The sequence below is a fragment of the Protopterus annectens genome, chromosome 3.part1 (genome assembly GCF_019279795.1).
Source record: "Protopterus annectens isolate FY-2018-M chromosome 3.part1, PAN1.0, whole genome shotgun sequence".
Lineage (NCBI taxonomy): Eukaryota > Metazoa > Chordata > Ceratodontiformes > Protopteridae > Protopterus > Protopterus annectens.
The window spans coordinates 19,102,820-19,124,673 of NC_056732.1; the positions used below are offsets into that span (position 1 = coordinate 19,102,820).

General features: G+C 44.5%; 1 protein-coding gene across 3 annotated transcripts in view; it reads right to left on the reverse strand.

The window, feature by feature from the left end:
• The window catches only part of L3MBTL4 (L3MBTL histone methyl-lysine binding protein 4), a 2,903,854-nt gene that overhangs the window by 1,485,088 nt on the left and 1,396,912 nt on the right, over nt 1-21,854 (reverse strand). For all 3 annotated transcript variants that reach the window (XM_044066510.1, XM_044066511.1, XM_044066512.1), the window contains one exon: nt 20,205-20,281. In XM_044066510.1, coding sequence (XP_043922445.1) covers nt 20,205-20,281 — 77 coding nt within the window. The remainder of the gene's footprint in view (nt 1-20,204; nt 20,282-21,854) is intronic.

The following is a 21,854-nucleotide window of genomic DNA, read 5'->3' on the forward strand; positions in this document are numbered from 1 at the left end:
GTCCTTGACTTTGGACCCAAACAGAGGCGAACCATCAAACTCTTAAAGAAGGAAGATTTAAAGGGTTCCGCAAAGTCACACAAGCGAATCCAAGAATGTCTCGTTAGGGAAATTCCTGAACCCGCTGGTCTGTTCGCTCCATCCGCTGTATAAAAAATCAGTCTTATGGAGGAGTTAACAATTGAATTTAAGGGAGAGAGCTGACAGGAAACTTTATCCAAAACCTCTTCACCTACTGAACCTTGGACAGTATCTCCTAACTTCTTCAGATCTCTCTGTAATCTAGTAAAATGGGTAAGGTAATTCAGCGATTGGAGAGCAAAAGTCGCTGAAGAAATAATGCCCTTTCCATATCTGTCCATTGTATGAGACTCCTTCTTCAGTGGATGAACAGAAGAAGATGCCTCTGAGAGTTCCTTCTTGGTGGCTGCCTCCACCACAACATCTACTGGGAGTTAAAAAGGTTTTGTCTGAGGGGGATGTGATGAACTTATCTGGCCTTCAAGGAATAGGTTCCACTGAATCTGCAGACTCCCACACCTTCCGAAAAACTAGATCCAAAAGTTTGGTGAAAGGTGAAGACACCCAAGTGGAGGAAGGGTGAGATCCAAAGACCTTCAGGTACATGGACTCCTCTGCCGAAAGGTTGGTAGACTTCTAACCGCCTCTTGGATTAAGTATTTCTAAGCTGTTTCCAAAGAGACATTGTCAGGAGATGACTATGGGGACCCTTCAGCTTCATCGAGGTCCACATCAGAAGTGATGGACTCCTCTGGGGAGTCCAAATGCTTCCTCTTACATAAACTCTTTCAAGGGACCTCCTCAGAGGGGTACTCTGGAGAGGTTTCAGAAGAGTGGGGTGTACCCTGTGGGGCATCCTGAGGCCTAGTATCTCTGCATCCTTGTGGATGCATAGATATAGAGGCAGACACCGGTGCATTTGGGGGAAGCATGTCCGGAGATGACTGCGGAACTGCCTGTGGAGACAGTACTCTCCTCATCACCTCAAAAGCCCCCTGCCCCTGATCATAAGATATCCCTGGATCCAAAGAAGTTGAGAGAACTCTTGGGATCAAGGATGACAGCCCCAAGGCTGAGGCAGGAGCCGAGCTCACTCGAGCCAATGCCCTGAGAGGCAAGGTTGGATCTGACAACTGTCCAATCCAACTCACCTCCCTGGACCCACCTGGACAGCATTGGCTCCTAGACTCCTCGAGCTCCGATGCAGCAGTGCAGACACTGAAGCACTGAATTAATCATACCAGCAGCAGAATATCCTTTTTATCTGCAAGCAGCAGCAAGGAAAGACAGCATTTCTGCAGTCCTGCTACAGAGATACCCTTATACCTTACATCAAGGAATTCAGATCAGACTAAGAGCTACTACCTTTTTCAGCAGAATGTTGACATCAGTGGAGAAGGGTTCTCACCCTTGTGTAAAGGGTTTTGCTATATATTGGGGAATTCAACAGTCAGAATTTATAACACAGTTCTCTCCAATAATAGTGCAAGCACCACACCATACAGTCAAGACCCTACTGTATTCAGATAGATGCAGAGCTGTGAATCAAGCAACATTACCTAAGTGGATTATAGCTTTAGAACAGAAAAACATTTCAATAGAGGTTGGGGAAAAATATTACCTGTCTCAACAGTTGCTTTATGAAGGGACTCCTCATGTTTGTGAGGAACAGATGGACAAGGTTCCTAATTCACCTTTTTCAGACTAATTTAATACAGAGGCCAGGTGTGTGTATGTGGATGGTTCAAGATTTTATGAGGAAGGCACATATTACACAAGTTTTGCAGTTTACACACTAACGCTGCGCAACCAGATACTCATATGATTAAGCTTCCTGGGTATCTGTCAGCCCAACGATCAGAGCTGGAGTCTGTGCTATACGCTATAAAACAGTATGGAGACAGTCAGTTAAACATTATTAGTGACAGCTCTGGTGTGGTAACAGCCCTGACCATATATTTGGAAATTTGGGCTAGGAGGGAATTTGTAGACAGCAAAGGTAAACCTTTACAGCATGCAGCAGTTCTGAAGGAATTAAATGATTTAGGGTGGAAAAACAGAAATAAATGGAGCATCGGCAAAGTAAAGGCACATCAGGTAAAAGACAGTAAATCTTCATATTAGTGGCAATTCCACAGCTGATGCAGCAGCAAAAAGCTGACAAGCAGGGGACTCCTCTATATCCAGTGCAGGGGGAGGAGATTAAGGTGAAAGGTATAACGGAGGTGCGCCAAGCAGGCTCAACAGCTGAGGTAGATCTGGCAAATATCCAAGACATGCAGGGGGCTGCTGATGAGAGGGCACAATGCAAAGTCGCCAGTCCAGTCCTTGGAGTAAGGCTGTATGTGCACAAAACAGAACAAGGGGCACTTTTGCCATACATACCAAAATTATCGGCTAAGCAGCTAATCAAGTACAACCATCACACTAGGTCATGTAGGTTTTCAGAAAATTTGGTCTATCATTAAGTATAAGTTTTGGAATCCTCAGCTGAAAAAACTATATAAAGAAATTCAGGAGTGTATAATATATGTCTGCAGACTAACCCTACATTGAAAAAATCTCAGTTGCAGAGAGTGCCAGTTTTAGAGGGAGCATGGTACAGTAAACAGACAGATTTTGTAGGACCTCTTCCTCCAGTAAAAGGGGTTACCGATACTTGTTTGTACATGACAGCAAAAGTTAAAGCATCCGCATAATGGAATACATTTTCTCTCACTGGGGTTGGCCCCAGATCATTGAGTCTGACAATGGTACTCAGTTCACAAGTCAGGTTATGAAAGAAGTGTGTAATCTGTTAGGGATACAGCAGAGATCTCATGGTCCATATCCCCCACAGTCTAATGGAATGGTGGAAAGAATGAATAGGACCATTAAGGGCAGACTTACTAAAACTTGTATGGAAAAGGGACCTAACTGGTTCATGCATCTGCCAGCTATTTTGCTGGGAATAAGAGCATCGCCTAATGCTAAGTCAAGAATTTCACCTTTTGAGTTAATGACAGGAAGAATGCTGTTGAATTTTCCTTTTGACCCATCTCTGGGTTCACAGCCTTCTTATTGTACAGTGACACATCATCAGGGCTGGTTATTATCTGTGTTCAAACAATGTTCTCATGTTTTCAGATAATTGTACAGCAGTACTAGCTTTCAGTCTATGTTCAGGCAATAATAGTTTGGTTTTCAGAATATAACGTCCCAGTTTCAGTTATGCTTTTATCTGTGTTTAGTTAACACTGGCAAAAGATATTCTTTTAGTTTAGTTTCCAGAATATACACAGCTAATTTTCAATGTTCAGTATACGCTAATGTAAATTTAGTCAAGTTTCAGAAAATGACATTCATATTCAATTACGTGTTCAGTATAGTACATTTAAGTAAAATCTCAAAATATGAAAATAGTTGCATCACATTATTCAGTCATTAGTTAAAGAGTAAAGTAACAGAATTACATTTCTTAGTCATTAGTTAAGAGTAAAGTGACAGACTTATTTGTAGCAGGCTTATTACATTATTCAGTCATTAGTTAAGAGTAAAGTGACAGAATTACATTATTTAGGCAACATGCGTGAATGGGCGTTCCTTCATTGAAGGTTGTGCGTTAGGCCCGGCAAGCCAGCACGTAAAAATTTACTGCCAATCATTAGCGGACCGGAGTTCCGCTGTGGCGACCCCCAACCGGGAAAAGCCGAAAGACACAAACAAACAAGTTAAGGGTAAAGTGAAAGACTTATTTGTAAAAGGCTTATTACATCATTCAGTCATTAGTTAAGAGTAAAGTGACAGACTTATCTGTAGCAGACTTATTACATTATTCAGTCATTAGTTAAGGGTAAAGTGACAGAATTACTTGTAACAAGCTTATTACATTATTCAGTCATTAGTTAAGGGTAAAGTGACAGAATTACATTATTTAGTCATTAGTTAAGGGTAAAGTGACAGACTTATTTATAACAAGCTTATTACATTATTCAGTCATTAGTTAAGGGTAAAGTGACAGACTTATTTAAAACAGGCTTATTACATTATTCAGTCATTAGTTAAGGGTAAAGCGACACACCTATTTGTAACAGGCTTATTACATTATTCAGTCATTAGTTAAGAGTAAAGTGACAGACTTATTTGTAACAGGCGTATTACATTATTCAGTCAGTTAAGGGTAAAGTGACAGAATTTCTTGTAACAGACTTATTACATTATTCAGTCATTAGTTAAGGGTAAAGCGACACACCTATTTGTAACAGGCTTATTACATTATTCAGTCATTAGTTAAGAGTAAAGTGACAGACTTACTTGTAACAGGCTTATTACATTATTCAGTCATTGGTTAAGGATAAAGTGACAAAATTAATTTTACAAGCTTATTAAAATAAGCTATTTAAATAATATGTAGTAATAGTTATTCAGTATACTCAATGTATAACATGGTAAACTTAATTTGTTAATTAGTTTACAGATTACAGTGCACATTTACAAATTAAAGTGCACTTCACATAATTATTGTACATTAGTCAGAAATTAAAAGGATGCTAAAAGACAATGCAAAGGTATAGACATACAGAAAGTATATATAGGTTTTAGTACACTATTATAGCTCATAAACATTCATAAAAGTTAAAAAAGGTTATTAGCATTATAAAGCAAATTTAAATAAAAATTTGTAGACACAGGTTAACACAGAATATAGTAACTGTGCGTCAAGACCACTTATAAACTTATCTTTTTAGTGCAAATTTCAATTAGCCTTCAGAAAATAACCATCATGCTTGATAGGCTATACAATAAAAAAACAGTACAATGTTTAAAGATGTAAATCTATAAACAGAAAAGGGTTTCATTTGCTATAAAGAAGACATCACAGTATACTAAAGCACCATTTCATAAGGTAAAAAGCATAGACAATAAACAGTATAACTTTACCATTACAGCATACAAAGATATAAAAGGAAAACAGGCAGGGTTAATAGTTCGTACTCTCTCTAACTTAAATAAAAATTCACAAAGACAGGCTAATCAGCTTTAAAAGCCACAGAATTAAAAGACACTCATTTTCAGAATAATATACAGGTTTTAAATATATCACTCATACATCAAAACTTAAGACTCTAAAGACTATGAATCTGGATAATACAAAAATCAAATCATAAAGTTAAAAAACTTCAATCCAAACAGGCCATAAATGCTCAAGTGGCAGCTTCTTCTTCTTTTGGCTTTTCCCGGTTAGGGGTCACCACAGCGGATCACCTGTCCGCTCATGATTGGCAGTGGAGTTTTATGTTGTCGAGTTGTCAGCCCGGCACCCAACCTTCCATGGAAGGCACGCATGCACTCACGCCTAGGGCCAATTTAGAGTATCCAATCCACCTATCTTTGGGATGTGGAAGGAAACCGGAGCAGCCGGAGGAAACCCACGCGACCACAAGGAGGACATGCAGACTCCACACAGAAGGCACCCCAGCCGAGGATCGAACCGGAGAACCTCTTGCTGTGAGGCGGCAATGCTAACCGCGGCCATCCATGTTCAAGTGACACCTAGTGGTCAAAATTAAAACTGCAGGTTTACCAAATATTTGTTTTTTCCAAATTGTAAGTCAGGCATAAAGCTGTATACAGTAGTTAGCAAGATAAATGTAAGGTAACTACAAAAGTAGGTCCCTGTAGACTTTCATCAGGGACCTCAGGGACAACTGTTAGATTAGGGACATCCATTTTAAAGTAGTTATTAAACAGGCTAAAGGGTAAAATAAATTGTGTTTCATTTATGCATAAAAGACAGTTAAGCAGAAAGAACAATAACCTTGCTGGTCAAGCATAAGAGGCAGTTTATTAGAAAAGAAAGATAAGCATAAAGTGTGCAAAAAATATAGAAATACAGACTGTTCTTTTCTCAAGGGAAAGACACAATCTTGCCAGCTACAGAATGTTCCTTAATAAGATGTTAAATAAAGCACATGTGAGACAAAGCCTGAGACCAAGGTTAGGAGGAGTAAATAAGAAAAATTACTGGACTGAAGCAATATAATATGTTGTGTTCAGGACAGAAGTTCAGTTAAGGTTAGTGAGTTCGTTCGACCTGTTATTTCAGAGAAGATTACAGACACTCGAGCCTGAGTACAGAAGACAGGTCAAATAAAGACTATATTAGTTTACGTTGCTCAGAACAATCAGAATATGACATGCAGTAACTTTGAATACTAATTGTTTATCAGCACTGTTAATGAAGACAGTATTCGGATACTGTAAACATCTAATAAAGCCTTACTGAATGAACTACAGTGTTCGGAGAATTCATTCTGAAAAGTACAGAAGACTTGGCTCATAAAGGAGAGACTGGCACCTGTTCGGCACGAGTTTGGGTAATTAACGGATAAGGACTTTCAGCTCAGTCTCATCTCAGTGTTTCCAGCTAATTACGATACAGTACAGTCTTATCAAATGTTACAGCGGCAAATGAGATCTGGGAATGTTTACCTAGTGCACGCTGGTATAGAGTTTAACAAAGAGCTAGTGAAAGACCTCGAGCTTGCATATAAAGCCCAAGTCAGATCCGAGAATCGGATTCGAACCCAACCTGGTAAGAATAAAGGCGAGACAGGACAACAACACATATATAGTTTTCCAAGTCAGATATCGCAAAGCACATTTTGCAGCCATTTCAAATAGTCTCCGAGTAAGGGCTTGTAACATTAAATTCAGATCCCACAGTGGAGTAGGTTTGAGTAGAAAGGCTCCTTTTACAAAGGCCTTACAAAATCATGAATAAGCCAAAGGAGAATTATCAACTCCAGTATGGAAACTGGAGATAGTAGCTGACTGTACCTTGACCACAGAGGGACTAGCCCCTTCATTAAAAACAGAAGCCAGAAATTCAAGAATTGTATGTACTGGGTGCTGAAAAAGGGTCCATGACTTGTTCTTGTGTCCAAAGGACAAATTTTTTCCATTTGCTTTTGAAAATCTTCCTAGTGGATGCTTTGTGAAAGATAAAAGAATGTGGTGTACCGGAGAAGACAGCTTTGCTTGTCTGGCCATCAATGGAATTGGAGAAACCAAGCAGTCAGCTTTAGGCCCAAAATGTTTGGATGAGTCATGTCCGTCGGCTGAGACAGGAGGTCTGGAACTGCATCCAAAGTCCAAGGTGGATAAACTAGATGAGGCCAAAGGAAGGGAAACTAAATCAGTTGAGGCCAATAAGGGGCAATGAGGATGACTGCTCTTCAACCGGGATGCCTTCTGTAGGAATTCAGGGATTAAGGGGGTGAGGGATAAGCATAGAGGAGACCTGGGGGCCAATCATGAAGGACAGTGTCTCTTAGTGACTCCCTCGGGGGGGGGGGTTAAGGCAAAGAACCTGCTGCATCTGTTGTTTAGTGGAGATGCAAACAGGTTACAGCATGGCCGGCCCCACTGGCAGAATATCATTTCTGCCACTTCTTTGTTGAGAGACCACTCATGAGATAGCAGAATGGACCTGCTCACCTTCTCTGCTATCACACTGGATTTCTCTGGTATGTGCACTGCTACCAGAAATCGATTTGAAGAGATCTCCCTTTGCCACACTCTCAAATCTTCTTGACACAAGGGGTAAGATCTGGTTCCTCCTTGTTTGCTGATGTACCATACTACAGACATATTGTCTGTCTGAACTGCGATAATCCAGAAGGGAGATTATGTTGGAAAGCCTGCAACACTAGGAGTACTACTCTCATTTCCAGCACAGGGATATGCAAGTTGGCCTCTTAGGGGGGACCACATGCCTTGAACAGTCTTCCCTAAGAAATTCCCCACCCACTCAATCTGGGAAGCGTCTGTGGTCACTATGGCCTTGGGCTGAGAGAGGATGAATGGATGACCCTACAATATTTAATCTGAGTGAATCCACCAACAAAGATACTTTTTGCAGGCCTTAGTGATGTTGATCCTGGTGCACATAGGCTGATGTAACATGGATCGCTAGGTCATTAAGGTACACTGGAGAATTCTAATATGATATCTTGCTAGTGGAAGTAGAACTATTGCCGCAGACATTAATCCCAGGGTATGTCATATCTTTTGGGCTGGCAATAATGACTTCCTGGTTATCCTTTTGACTTGAACATGAATGGTTTGAACTCTCAGCAAGGAAAGAGACAGTGTCATTGACATTGTATTAAAAACGGTCCCTATGAATTCTATTGTCTGATGCAGCTGAAACTGAGATTTGTTGTGGTTGACTGTAATGCCTAGAGTGGAACAAGTCTGGAGTACACAGTTCTGAGATGCTATCAGCAGATGCTTAGTTAAGGGGTTTAGGAGACAGATGTCTAGGTAAGGAAACACTCTGAATCCCTGCAGTCTGCAGTGAGGTTCTACTACTACCATGTATTTGAACACCCTAGGGGTCGTGTTGAGACCAAAGGGCAGTCCTCTGACCTGGTAGTGACTGGCTCCTAACTGGAAGTGCAGATATCTCCTGGACCATCTGTTAATTTTTATGTGATAGTACATGTCCTGGAGATCTATTGAGCACATCCAGTCATCCTTATGCAGAAAGGCCAAAATGGACTGAACCGTGACCATCTGGAACCTGATATTCTGAAATGACTTATTCACAATGGTTGGATCCAAGATTGGCCTCCAGTCCTCTGTTTTCTTTGGCACTAAAAAGAATCTTGAGTAAGTTCCGGATCCTTTCTGGTGTGGTGGGACATCTTGGAAGACTCTTTTTTCCTAACAGCTTTTGTATTTCCAAAACGCTGCTTTCCATCTAACTGGGAATTTTGTTCTGGAATGGCAGTGATAGGGAAAAGGAAATAATACAGCCTCTGGAAATGACCCTCTGCACCCAAGTTATCTTTTATGTCCAGTCAGGCTCTCTAGTGCAGGGATAAATGACCCCCGACTGCCTCCAGAGGTGGGCAACCAGGCCTCCCTTCAGCAGCGCTGATAGGGCCTGTCAGAGAAAGAATCTCTGGACCCTTGGTTCTGTGGGCCTCCTCTGCTGAGTGGGTGGCATCTCCCATTTCAGTCCCCCCCCCCCTCTGCCTCTGGGGGAATTCTCTCCACATGGATCATGGAATGGACCCAGAGATTTTCTGAACTACATCCTTCAACCACCTCTTTGATTCCTGGAAAAGGTTCTTTGAAGGGTTGTAAAACTAACATCTACAGCAGACAGGGTCTTGACATCTTTCGTGCACCAAGAGAGTGCATATTTCACTTTAGGGATGAATATCAAACTTCCATCAAGAGAAGCATTGAGGAAGGATGACTTGAAGGGCTCCGCAAAATCACACAGATGCATCCAGGCATGCTTCCATGATAGAAACCCATCACTCTTGAGGCTTTTTCCGAGGCATGTGAAAGAAGTCTTACAGATGAGTTTGAAATAGACTGAAGGGTTGTTAACTGTGAAGTAGTAGAAAACTCTGCCTCAGAAGCACTAGCCCCTGACAGGGATTTTGAGAAGTCCTTGATCAAATTCCTCTGTAATCTTGTAAAGTGTGCCAAATAATTCAGTGACCTGAGTGCAAAGGTCGCTGATGCATACACATGCTTTCCAAACCTGTCCAGTGCCCTAAACTTCCTGTTAGCAGGATGAACAGAACTCTGTTCCGCAAGTTCTTTTTTGCTGGCTGCCGCCTCGACCATTACATCCACTGGTACTCCTTTGTTCCAAAATTTCCTTCCCTTCGGTGATGCCAGGATCCTTTCTAGTCTATTGGGGATTGGCTCCACAGAATCTGATTCCTTGCACACACGCTGAGAGATCAAATTAATGAGCTCATCAGTGGGTGGAGTCACCCAGGAAGTAGACGGGCCAGTACCAAATGCCTCCAGGAATATACATTCCTCTTGAAAAGGGTTGTTGGCAGACCATCCATCCCTCTTTTCAGGATTTCTAAAATGTCTCCAAGTGATACGCCGTCAGGTGGTGATCTTGTGGACCCTTCCTCTTCATCGAAATCAGTATCTTCTGTGACTGACTCCTGAGGGAAGTCCAAGTGCCTCCTCTTGCACTTCTGCTTCCTAGGGACCTCTTCAGTGGGATGTTCCAGAGAAGTATCGGAAGAGATAATTACGCCCTGTGTAGTCACCTGGAGACTTTGGGCTGGCTGCCCTTGTGGAGCAGAATGCTAAGGCTCACGACACAAAAACATCTGAGAACCAGAGGGAAGATCCAAGGGGGAAGGAGCCATCTGATCTCTAGAAGAGAATACTCTCTCTCTACCATCTCAAAGGCAGAATGTCCCGGGGTGAAGGAAACCGTTGATGCAAAGAAAGCATGCTTCTGGACCCATGGCTCCCTCCAACCCAAACACTGCACCCAAGGCAGGAGTCAGAACTGAACTATCTAATGCTGAAGCTCTGAGAGACAGAGATGGCTCCAACAACTTCGGAGTACACTATAACTCCTCAGATCTGACAACAAAGCTCCGGGTCCGAGAGCCATCTAGTTCTGACACACTTGGAGCAGGTGTGCTCAGAGAAGACATTGAATCCAAAGATAGAGCGATCTTTGAATCTGAAATAGATGGCTTCAGGTCTCTCAGATCGAAGGGCACTCAAACCGAAGGACAGATCAGAGAAGCAGCCAGAATTGGTGGAGCTGTACGAGAAAAGGTCTCCAGACCTATTGGGGTAAGCGCCGGGAGAACTCCCATCAGAATTTGTGTCAAGAGAATCTTCATCATTCTGTCTGCATACACTTCTGTAAGACTTCTGGTTGAATGGGAAGAGGCTATGGAGGGAGACTGGTGTCTTTCCAGTAAGGGTGATGGGAGCCGATAGGGTACTGGAACCAGGGAAGATGCATACCTTGTCCCATGTAGATGTTTAGGCTCTGAATGGGCTGGATCTGAAAAGATGGATCAGGTGTCTGAAGTCACTGGATCCGAAAATTTATATATCGGATCCTAAGTTTTTTTTAAGTCTTCTTTCGAGATTCTGAGGTCTAGGATGTTCAGAAGGCCTCTTTTTTGCCTCCTTTCTCTCAAGTTTGGAGGTTTGGGCTCCAGTCTGTGTTCCTCAAAGGCCGAAGGAAGAAGGCCCTTGAGGATTAATTTGTTCTTCCTGTCAAAAGCCTTACAAATGGAGCATGAAGCTTGCAAACATTAGGGTCCTAAGCAATATACACACATACTATGGGCATCAGATAACAGACCTTATGCAGAAATACCGACTAGTGGTAAGGGAAAAAATGACCAATTATTGTAAATAAGAACTATATGCAGTAAAAAAAAACAAAGAAAATAAGAAATGCCGACAAGTGTTAAGAAAAAAAAGAAATTACCAATGGTGGTAAGTAAGGACTACCACTGGTAAAAAAAAACAAAGTATAAAAGGGTAAAGGCAGGATAACAGTCAAAGATCTGAAGGTGACACCGTTTTTGAAGAGACACTCAACAGCTGCAGTGGCCACATCTGTTCACAATGGCGGCAAGCAAGATCTGGGGAATGAGGGGGGCTACAGCACTATGGGTACGGGAGGAGCTCAAGAGCTTGAAGTATCCAGGAGCTGTGAAACAGCGGCCGAGTCAGACCCGAGGAGCGGATCAGAGTCCATATGTTGAGGAAGACTGAAAATTGACAACATCAGATCATCTGTTTCTTTATGGTCACTTTTTCAGTGAAACTGGCAAGGATAATGCAACTCAAGATTTCCTTTCATTACCTAAAAGAACACGCATTCATTTGTACACTTCCTTTTTTATTATTATATATACAGAAAGGACACTTCCCTAGATAAATAACTGTTCTAGTTCAAAACAAGAAAAGATTTTGAATAAAGATCAATCATTTTATTAGATATGCATAGACAATGCTGTTATGTGAAATGTGTTCTCACTGAAATACTTGAAATCTCCTTTAATTTTGCAATTTTATACAATCTACTTACATATTTATTTGCCAGTCTGCTTCCTGAATGTTCCAAGCAACAGCTTTCAGTATTGCCAAGGTCCATTATGTTTCCAGTACTTTCTAAATACATATCTTCCAGTGACTGCCAGCTTACAGCAATAAATATTCATTCAGTGCAAAATCTAGCCTTACAAAAGTGAACTGTACTAAGTTAGTGGTTTGGGTGCAAAATGGAGTGTATGAGGATAATGGATGTGCCTCTTCTTGAGGAAAAGGTGGAATATTCCATCCTATGTCACAATCCCTTGGATGAGGGGTGCAAGCTGGAGCAGTCCTGAGGCGTGCATTTAGCTCAGCCACCAAAACATGGTGGTATTTCTTAGTACATGCATAGAAGTATGCCCATGTATAAGGAGGCACCATGAAGTGGGTAACATGTCCCCTACCCAAAGGAAGTAGTTAGGAATTTAAAAAAAAGGTCTTACTGCAAGGGCACAAGCACCTTTATGGCTACCTGAATGACAATCCCTGCAGAGATGAAGGTAAGCTTGCTGGTCAGGAGACACAGGAGCAAAATGCATATGAAAAAAATGCTAGTTTCTCCTACTGGTACTGTTAGTGAACATGAAGGATTCTGTGAAGCCTCTGGGTACTTTCAGCATGCTTCACTACTTAACCAGTGTTAGTCAAAGAACATAATCAAAGACATGCTCACAACAATCCTTCACTAACCACAACTATAGGCATGTTCAAAGCAGTCCTCTTTCACTAACCATAACTACAGGCATGTTCGCAACTGACCTCCTTCACTAACCATAACTACAGGCATGTTCAAAGCAGTCCTCCTTCACTGACCATAACTGCAGGCATGTTCGCAACAATCCTTCACTAACCATAACTACAGGCATGCTCACAACAATCCTTCACTAACCATAACTATAGGCATGTTCAAAGCAGTCCTCCTTCACTGACCATAAACTTTTAGTTATGTACTTACCATAACTTTAGATGTATGGGATCCATCTCGCCTACATTCTGTACTGATGGGTTCGGAGCCGATCCTCGGCTCCGACTCGGCATGCTATACTATAGAACGAAGTCTCTTATTGGCTGAGCTATCCCACATCCCAGGATGCACCACCACTGCTTCCCCAGATCTTGTTTGTCCGCACACATGCACACACACATAGACTGTTGATATAACATTGCCAGGTGTTTCAAGATGAAACAGCTGAACTCGAACCGTCCGGTCTCTTCTGATCTCCAAGGCAGGGGGAAGGAGGGTGGGTTATTAGGAATGTAGGCGAGATGGATCCCATACATCTAAAGTTATGGTAAGTACATAACTAAAAGATGTAATGTGATCCTATCTCGCCTACATTCTGTACTGATGGGACAGCATCCCTAGCACCTGATTCCTGGGTGGCTCACTGGAAAACACTCCTGAGAACCGTGGAACCGAAGGAAGCTCGCCCCCGAGATGTCACGTCCAATTTGTAATGAGAAATGAAGGTGTGAGGAGAAGACCACGTAGCCGCAGCACAAATGTCACTAATGGCAAGCTTAGAATGAAAAGCTGTCGAAGTAGCCATAGCCCTGGTAGAATGAGCTTTCACTGTAGTTGTAAGCTCTTTATTAGAAATGAAGTAAGTATGACTGATACAGTCTCTAATCCACTTGGCAATAGTGACTTTCGTGACAGCTTTGCCCAATTTATTGTCCGAAAAGGACACAAACAACTGATCTGTTTTCCGTGTTTGGTGCGTCCTATCCAAATAGAAGCGCAATTGTCTGTGAACATCCAAGGTGTGAAAGATGTATTCCGCTCTGTTTGAGTACTTTGGGAAGAAAACTGGAAGTTCCAATGACTGTTGCAGACAAAAACTAGAACAAACCTTAGGAACAAAGGATGGATTCGGTCTGAGGGATACACTATCCTTGTGAAAAAACAGGTATGGTGGTTTGACACATAGGGCTTGAAGTTCCGAAACTCTTCTGGCTGATGTAATTGCAACTAATAAAGCAGTCTTCCAAGAAAGAAATTTCAAGTCACAAGTTGCTGCCGGTTCAAAGGGGGAAGAGGTCAAAGCACCTAACACCACATTAAGGTCCCACGGTGGAGCGGGATGAGATATCGGGGGCCGTAGCAGCCCAGCACCTTTCATGAAGGCTTTACACAGCTTCTTGCTCATCAAAGGTGGTTCTATGCTCTCATGAAAATTGGAAATAGTTGCCAATTGAACCTTGATGGTAGAGACCGAAGAACCTTGATTGAACAGAGAAGCTAAAAACTTCAGAACCTCTGACACCGGGACAGTTATGGGATCTAATCCCCGGAGTTGGGCCCAAATAGCAAATCTCTTCCATTTGCTGTTATACATTTTCTTAGTAGAAGTCTTGTGGGTCGAGAACAAGATATGTATGACTTCCGGGTCCAAGGCATGGTTCCTGACTATGGTCGGAAGAGGAGGAGCCAAGCTGTTAACCTCAACGAGTGGAGGGACTGATGAAGCTGTCCCGACTGATGGGTCAAGAGATCCGGAACGTGGTCCAGGAACCATGGGCCGTCCAGTGCATATTTCCGAAGAAAGGGAAACCAGACTTGACGAGGCCAGTATGGGGCAACTAAAATCATTTTGCTCTCCAAGCGAATCGCCTTCTGGATCACCTTGGGAAGAAGGGGAACCGGTGGAAAGGCGTATAGCAGGCCGGTGGGCCAAGCTTGGACTAGGGCGTCCTTGGGAATCTCCCCCGGAACTGGGGTGAGAGAGAGGAACTGTTGGCATTTCGTGTTGAGGGGGGTTGCGAAAAGGTCGCAGCAAGGAGTTCCCCATCTTCTGAAAATCTGAGTTGCCACTCTGTTGTTCAGAGACCACTCGTGAGGGGAGAGAATAGTTCTGCTGAGTCTGTCGGCTATCACATTGGATCTCCCTGGAATGTGTGTTGCTACCAGAAAACGTTTGGTTGCAATCGCCCAATCCCATACTTCCATGGCCTCTCTGCAAAGGGGGTAGGATCTGGTCCCTCCCTGCTTGTTCAGGTACCAGACTACTGACATGTTGTCGGACTGAATGGCAATCATGCCAAGGGGGGAGGTAATCGTGTAGTGCTTGCAGCGATAGAAGCACCGCCCTCATTTCTAGTATGTTGATGTGGAGGAGACTCTCGTCGGAATGCCACTTGCCTTGGACTGACCTGCCCAGGTAATGTCCCCCCCACCCCGTCTGGGAGGCGTCCGTAGTCAATGTGGCCACTGGAGGTGGTGGAACGAAGGGTCGCCTCTGATCCAGGTTGGAGGAAAGAAACCACCAACGAAGGTCCTGTTTGCACATCTCTGTGATCACAATGAGGTGACTGAGAGAGAGATCCTGATAAGACCACTGGATTGACAGGAGCCACTGGAGAATCCTCATATGTAACCTTGCCAAGGGGACTAGGAGAACGGTGGCTGACATGGAACCTAACAGTTGTAGGACCATCCTGGCTGGGGCTCGGCGTTTGAGGAGCAAGGCTCAAACTTGAGACAGTAATGTTTCTATCCTCTCTGTAGGAAGATAGACCCACATTTGCTTTGAGTCTATCTCTACTCCGATAAACCGTATGCGCTGAGATGGCAGCAACACAGACTTTGCCCAATTGAAGGTGATTCCTAGGGAGTTGCCTAGAGATATAGTGGCTGCTAGGTTTTGTAAGAGTAGATGCCTGGAGGTGGCAGTTAGGAGCCAGTCGTCTAGGTATGGAAACACCTGGAATCCTAGACTTCTCAGGTGAGCAGTCACCACCGCCAAACATTTGGTAAACACCCTGGGGGCTGTGGTGAGACCAAAGGGCAGTGCACGGAACTGAAAATGACTGTCTCCCAGGCTGAAGCCCAAGTGTCTCCTGGACACCTGATCTATCAGGATGTGATAATAGGCGTCCTTGAGATCTATGGAGCACATCCAAACACCTTCCTCCAGCAGCGGGAGAATGGATTGCAAGGTGACCATGCGGAACTTGGACTTCTTGACTAATCGATTTAGCTTGCTGAGATCCAAAATGGGCCTCAAGTCCCCGGTCTTTTTTGGCACCAAAAAGAATCTTGAGTAAGTCCCTAATCCGGTCTGGCCTGCGGGGACCAGTTGGATGACTCCTTTTTGAAGCAGCTTTGAGATTTCGATGGCTGCAAGATCCCGTTGACTGGGTGACGGGTCTGGGATTTTTCGGGATGGAGGAGGGGGTTGAGAAAAGGGGATGGTGTAACTTCTGGCAATGATTCGGAGCATCCATCGGTCCTGAGTGATACTCTCCCAGGCCTTTAGGTGCTCCGAAAAACGACCCCTGACTGGCTCCGGAGCTGCACAGTCGGGCAATCCTTCAGGGATGCTGGAAGGTTGAGGAGCCACGGAAGGACTCGCGGTCTCCAGTGTTGCGGGGCCCTCTGCCGCCTCTGGGACGGCGTCTTCCTGAAAAATTTCCCCCTCCTCTGCCTCTAGAAGGGGGATCGCCCTGCTGTGAGGAGTAAGTCTTTTGAGATTTACGGAACCACATTTTCCCCCCTCTTCTAGCCTTGGGATAAGGCCTGAAGGGAGTGGAAAACCGTGCCCCTACGGCAGTCAAAGTCTTACCCTCTTGTTCACAGCGAGTCAAGGTGTCCTTTACCTTGGGTCCAAACAGAGAGGACCCATCGAAGGGAGCATCGGCAAAGGAAGACTTGAAGGCTTCCGCAAAGTGACACAGGCGAAGCCAGGCTTGTCTCCGCAGAGCAATACCTGTTCCCGCTGCTCTGCTCGCCCCCTCGGCTGCATATGAAATGAGCCTCATGGACGAGTTCGATAATGATGATAAGGTAGCCAGCTGAGAGCTAACCGTCTGGGCCAACTGCTCAGGTAGGTTACCAGAGAGGGTATCTGAAAGTTCCTTGACCAGATCCCTCTGAAGTCTGGTGAAGTGCGTCAGATAATTCAGAGACCTTAAAGTAAAGGTTGCTGAAGTAAGGGTGCGCTTCCCGTACCGATCCATGCTCCTGGACTCTTTATTAGGAGGATGGACGGACGTTGAAGCCTCTGCCACATCTTGTTGGGTAGCAGATGCCACCACCAGGGCATCTACGGCCACACCTTTGGAGAGAAAATCCTTTCCGGGGGGGCTGAAAGAAATTTACTGGGGCGAGCTGGCACCGGTTCCACAGAATCCAGGTGCTCCCACGCCCTTCGAGAGATCAAATCCAGAAGCTCATCGAAGGGCGGAGACACCCAGGAGGCAGAGGGCTGAGCCCCGAAGGCCTTGAGGAATACCGACTCCTCAGTGGAAGGGGGTTTGGACTGCCAGTCGCCTCGTTGCTTCAGGATTACCAAAATGTCCGCAAAGGAGACATCATCCGAGGACGACTTGGGGGACCCTTCCGCATCATCGAGGTCGGTGTCCGAAGTGAGAGACTCGTCAGGGGAGTCGACGTGCTTCCTCTTGCACTGTCTCTTCCTTGGAGGTTCCTCCGAAGATGCTTTGGAAGGACCTTCAGGAAGGAGGGAACCCCCGATGGGGGTGACCTCAGGCCCCAGGGCTCCGCTGTCTTGAGACAGGGGGACTACAAAGGAACCAGTCTCCGTGCCAAGGGAAGGTGCCGGTGAGACGGTGGAGGTGGCCAAAGAAGATTTGGCCAAAGCACTCCTCATGGCCCTGAAGGCGGGACCCCCAGAGTACTGGGAAGGTCCGACCCCCGAGGCCACAACAGTAGACAGCACTCCCGCAGCCGACGCACCGAGAGGGAGGCTCGGAACCGAAAACATCGGTCCTGAAGCATCACCCCCAGGGCCGACCGAGGAGGTCCGTGTACCGAACTCCGACCCGAAGGGCGGGGTTGGAGTAAGGGTCGGAGCCGACCCGAAAACCTCCACCGGCTCTACCAGCACCGACTCCAACGGTGCCTAGGCTGTTGAGGGAGGAACCAAGACAACAGGGTGGGCAACCGGCTCCAGAGCCGACTGGACTGGAGCCGAAACCAACTTTTGGAAGACTGGAGACTGAAACAGCCTTTGAAGTACCCTGTCTATGTCCGAATCCGACATTCTCGAAGACCGAGAAGAGATCGAACGAGTTCGAGTCGACTTCTCCACCAGTTCCGAAGGACTGGGGGACCGGCTCCGAATAGTCTCTATAAATATCGGTGCCGAGGGAGACTCCACAACCATTGCAATTTCCCTCGGAGCCGAAGTGGACTTCGGCGCCGAAGGGGAAGAGTCTGAGCGGGGCAACTCTCATCGGCTCCGAAGACAGTGGAGCCGATGAAGGTGACCCGCCTCTCGAAGCTCTAGCTGTCAGCTCCGAAGCCAGAGGAGTCGAGGCTGGAGGTATCGAGGCAGACCGTTCCGCCCTCGGCTCCGAAGTCCATGGAGCCGATGGAGAAGCCTGCTGAGATTTCTTTGTGGCCGGTTCCAATGGGCTGGTCGGAGCCGACGATTTCTTTTTCTTAGAAGGTGAAGAGGAAGAAGATAAAGCCTCCTCAAAAGAAGGGGTAATAAGCCCTTTTAAAATCAATTTGTTTTTCCTCTCTTGGAGGACCCGGGAGGAAAAGGCGTGACAAACGCTGCATGACTCCTGAAGATGTTTAGGGCCTAAACAATACACACACAAAGATTGATCGTCCATTATGGACATTTTGTAACTGCATTTAGAGCATTTTTTGAACCCAGATGGTCTGTGCTCTTTAGACATGTTGACACGCAATCACTACCACAGAAAAGAAACTTTTTCAAAAAAAAAAATTTTTTTAAAGAAAATGTGAATAAGGACAAGACCCCTCTAACAGAAACGGGATTACTTGACCAACTAGACCACAATACTACAACAAGACTCACACTAAGTAGTTCAATCACACGCGAGGGCAAGGCCCCTCTAACTTAAACGGGATCCTTTCCCTCAAATTAAAGGCAAATTTTACCACAAAAATAACTCAAACTCCAGTACGTTTTATGACCTGATCAGATCCAACATAAGCTATGAAGCTTCAACCCCTCTCCCATAATGCTCTGTATGACTAAAAATCTCTTCAGACTGATTTTACCCTACCATACCCAAGTTGTATAATAAGAAGTTATGTACTCACCATAACGTTCCATCTGAGTAGGTATCTTCATTTGTCTGCAACCTTTGGGATACGGATCCGATCTGGGATCCGAGCCGGCAACTTCTACCACAACATAGATCCGAGCTCCTAGCTCCTCCCTTTATTCATAATCCCCTGCCAACCATGACTGACCTCAGATCAAGTTTGCCTGATATAACAACAACGATAGCTGTTAAAACAGCTTTTGGGTGGATTAATCAAAAATTCCTGACAGAAATTTTCTAAGAAATAAGCACTTAGCTCAGCCAAGTCCGAGACCACGTCTTTGCTGTAAAGCGGCAAACGAGATCTGGGGAAGCAGTGGTGGTGCATCCTGGGATGTGGGATAGCTCAGCCAATAAGAGACTTCGTTCTATAGTATAGCGTGCCGAGTTGGAGCCGAGGATCGGCTCCGAACCCATCAGTACAGAATGTAGGCGAGATAGGATCACATTACATCATAGGCATGCTCACAACAATCCTTCACTAACCATAAATATAGGCATATTCACAGCAGTCCTCCTTCACTGACCATAAATATGGGCATGCTCACAACAATCCTTCACTAACCATAACTATAGGCATGTTCAAAGCAGTCCTCTTTCACTAACCATAACTACAGGCATGTTCACAGCAGTCCTCCTTCACTGACCATAAATATGGGCATGCTCACAGCTGACTTTCTTCACTGACTATAACTATGGGCACGTTCATAGCTGACCTCCTTCACTGACCATAAATATGGGCATGTTCACAGCTGACCTTCACTGTCCACAATACTGTCACCACTTCACCAGTACCAGAATCTTCTCTCTGCAGGGCGCCACAGTACTCATCGGATGATGAGTTTGCACCCAGCCAAACTGACTTTAACCAGGTTACCTTTTATTGTCAAGAGATGAGCCGTGCTGCTCTGTGTCTCAAACCTATGTGTGTCAATGCCAGCATGACTTGCAACTGCAGAAAACAAAAAAAAAAAAAAAAAAGCAAGGACTGAATTATCAGCTTTGTACTCCACAGGCACTGCTTGAAGGACTAATGTAGCATCACTACATGACTAAACTAAATGTACATCAACAGTATGTAATATAAATACTGCCTCAAATCTACTTCTCTAATTTACTCACCATGAGGGCAGTCAGTGTTCTCCCATTTTCTTGACACCATGTATTAATCTAGCATCCCTACCATCTTACTTAACTAAAAAGCATATTTTCAATTGTAGAAGGCATCTAATCAACTTTCCTAATTAACTCACCACGAGGAGCAGTCAGTGTTCTCCCATTTTCTTGACACCATCCAACTGGATGAATATAGGGACTGGAGTCATCACACCTGCCAAAGTAACATAATAGTAAAGTCACTGGCTTATAGTGCCAATTTAACATATGCAATGATTTACAAATTGCCAAATCTAATTAAGCTTATATAGGGTTGGCAACAGATTACTGAATGATGAACCACAGGATGCACTGTACGATATTTATGCAAAATGTTTACCACAGAATATATGACTAACGGTAAAATAAATGAGGAGCCGTTTTCCAACACAATGAAAAAATGAAAGTTACGTACTTACTATAATGCTAGATCCGTAGCGTCTTCTGTCCTTCTTAACCTGTACGTTTTATGACCTGATCAGATCCAACATAAGCTATGAAGCTTCAACCCCTCTCCCATAATGCTCTGTATGACTAAAAATCTCTTCAGATTGATTTTACCCTACCATACTCAAGTTGTATAATAAGAAGTTATGTACACACCATAACGTTCCATCTGAGTAGGTATCTTCATTTGTCTGCAACCTTTGGGATACGGATCCGATCTGGGATCCGAGCCGGCAACTTCTACCACAGCATAGATCCGAGCTCCTAGCTCCTCCCTTTATTCATAATCCCCTGCCAACCCTGACTGACCTTAGATCAAGTTTGCCTGATATAACAACTGTTACTGTGCCCCGGAAGGGGCTTATCTAAGACAGATCCTAAACAGAATCATATAGGTCAGGGGGAAGGAGGGGGGGATGGTTGCAGACAAATGAGGATACCTACTCAGATGGAACGTTATGGTGAGTACATAACTTCTTAATCTGAAGTAGGCACTTAATTTGTCAGCAACCTTTGGGACAGAGTCCCCAGCTACCTGAATCCTGGGTGGCCGTTATGGAAGAATATTCCGGAGCACTGCAGAGCCAAAGGACACCCTACCTCTGGAGACAACATCCAGTTTGTAATGGCTGATAAAGGTATGAGATGAAGCCCAAGTGGCTGTGGAACAAATATCATCCAAGGGGACCCTAGATTTAAAAGCCGCCGAAGTAGCAACGGCCCTAGTAGAATGAGCTCGGACTCCCTGAGGTTCAGGCCTTCCCGAACTCTGATATGCCAAGAGGATACAACTAGCTATCCACCGTAACACGGTAACTTTAGAAATTGACTTGCCTAAATTGGTTTTGGCAAAGACAAACAACTGGTCAGATTGCCTATGACCAGCAGTTCGATGAATATAAAAGCGTAACTGTCTGTGCACATCCAAGGAATGCAGTTTGTACTCTCCTTTGTTCTGGTAGTTGGGAAAGAACACGGGAAGATTAATAGATTGATTAATATTAGCTTCCGAAGATACCTTAGGCAGAAAGGACAGATTGATCCTGAGGTAAACTCTATCCTGATGTCAGGCTAAATACAGAGGTTTAACACAAAGAGCCTGAAGTTCAGAGACCCTTTTAGCTAAAGTAATGGCCACCAGGAAGGCCGTCTTCCAAGAGAGATATTTAAGATCAACCGTAGCCGCTGGCTCGAAAGGGGGCTTGTCAAGGCCTGTAGAACCAAAGATAAATCCCATGGGGGTACTACCTCCCTGACCGGAGGTCTGAGAAGGAAGGTACCCTTGAGGAAAGCTTTACAAA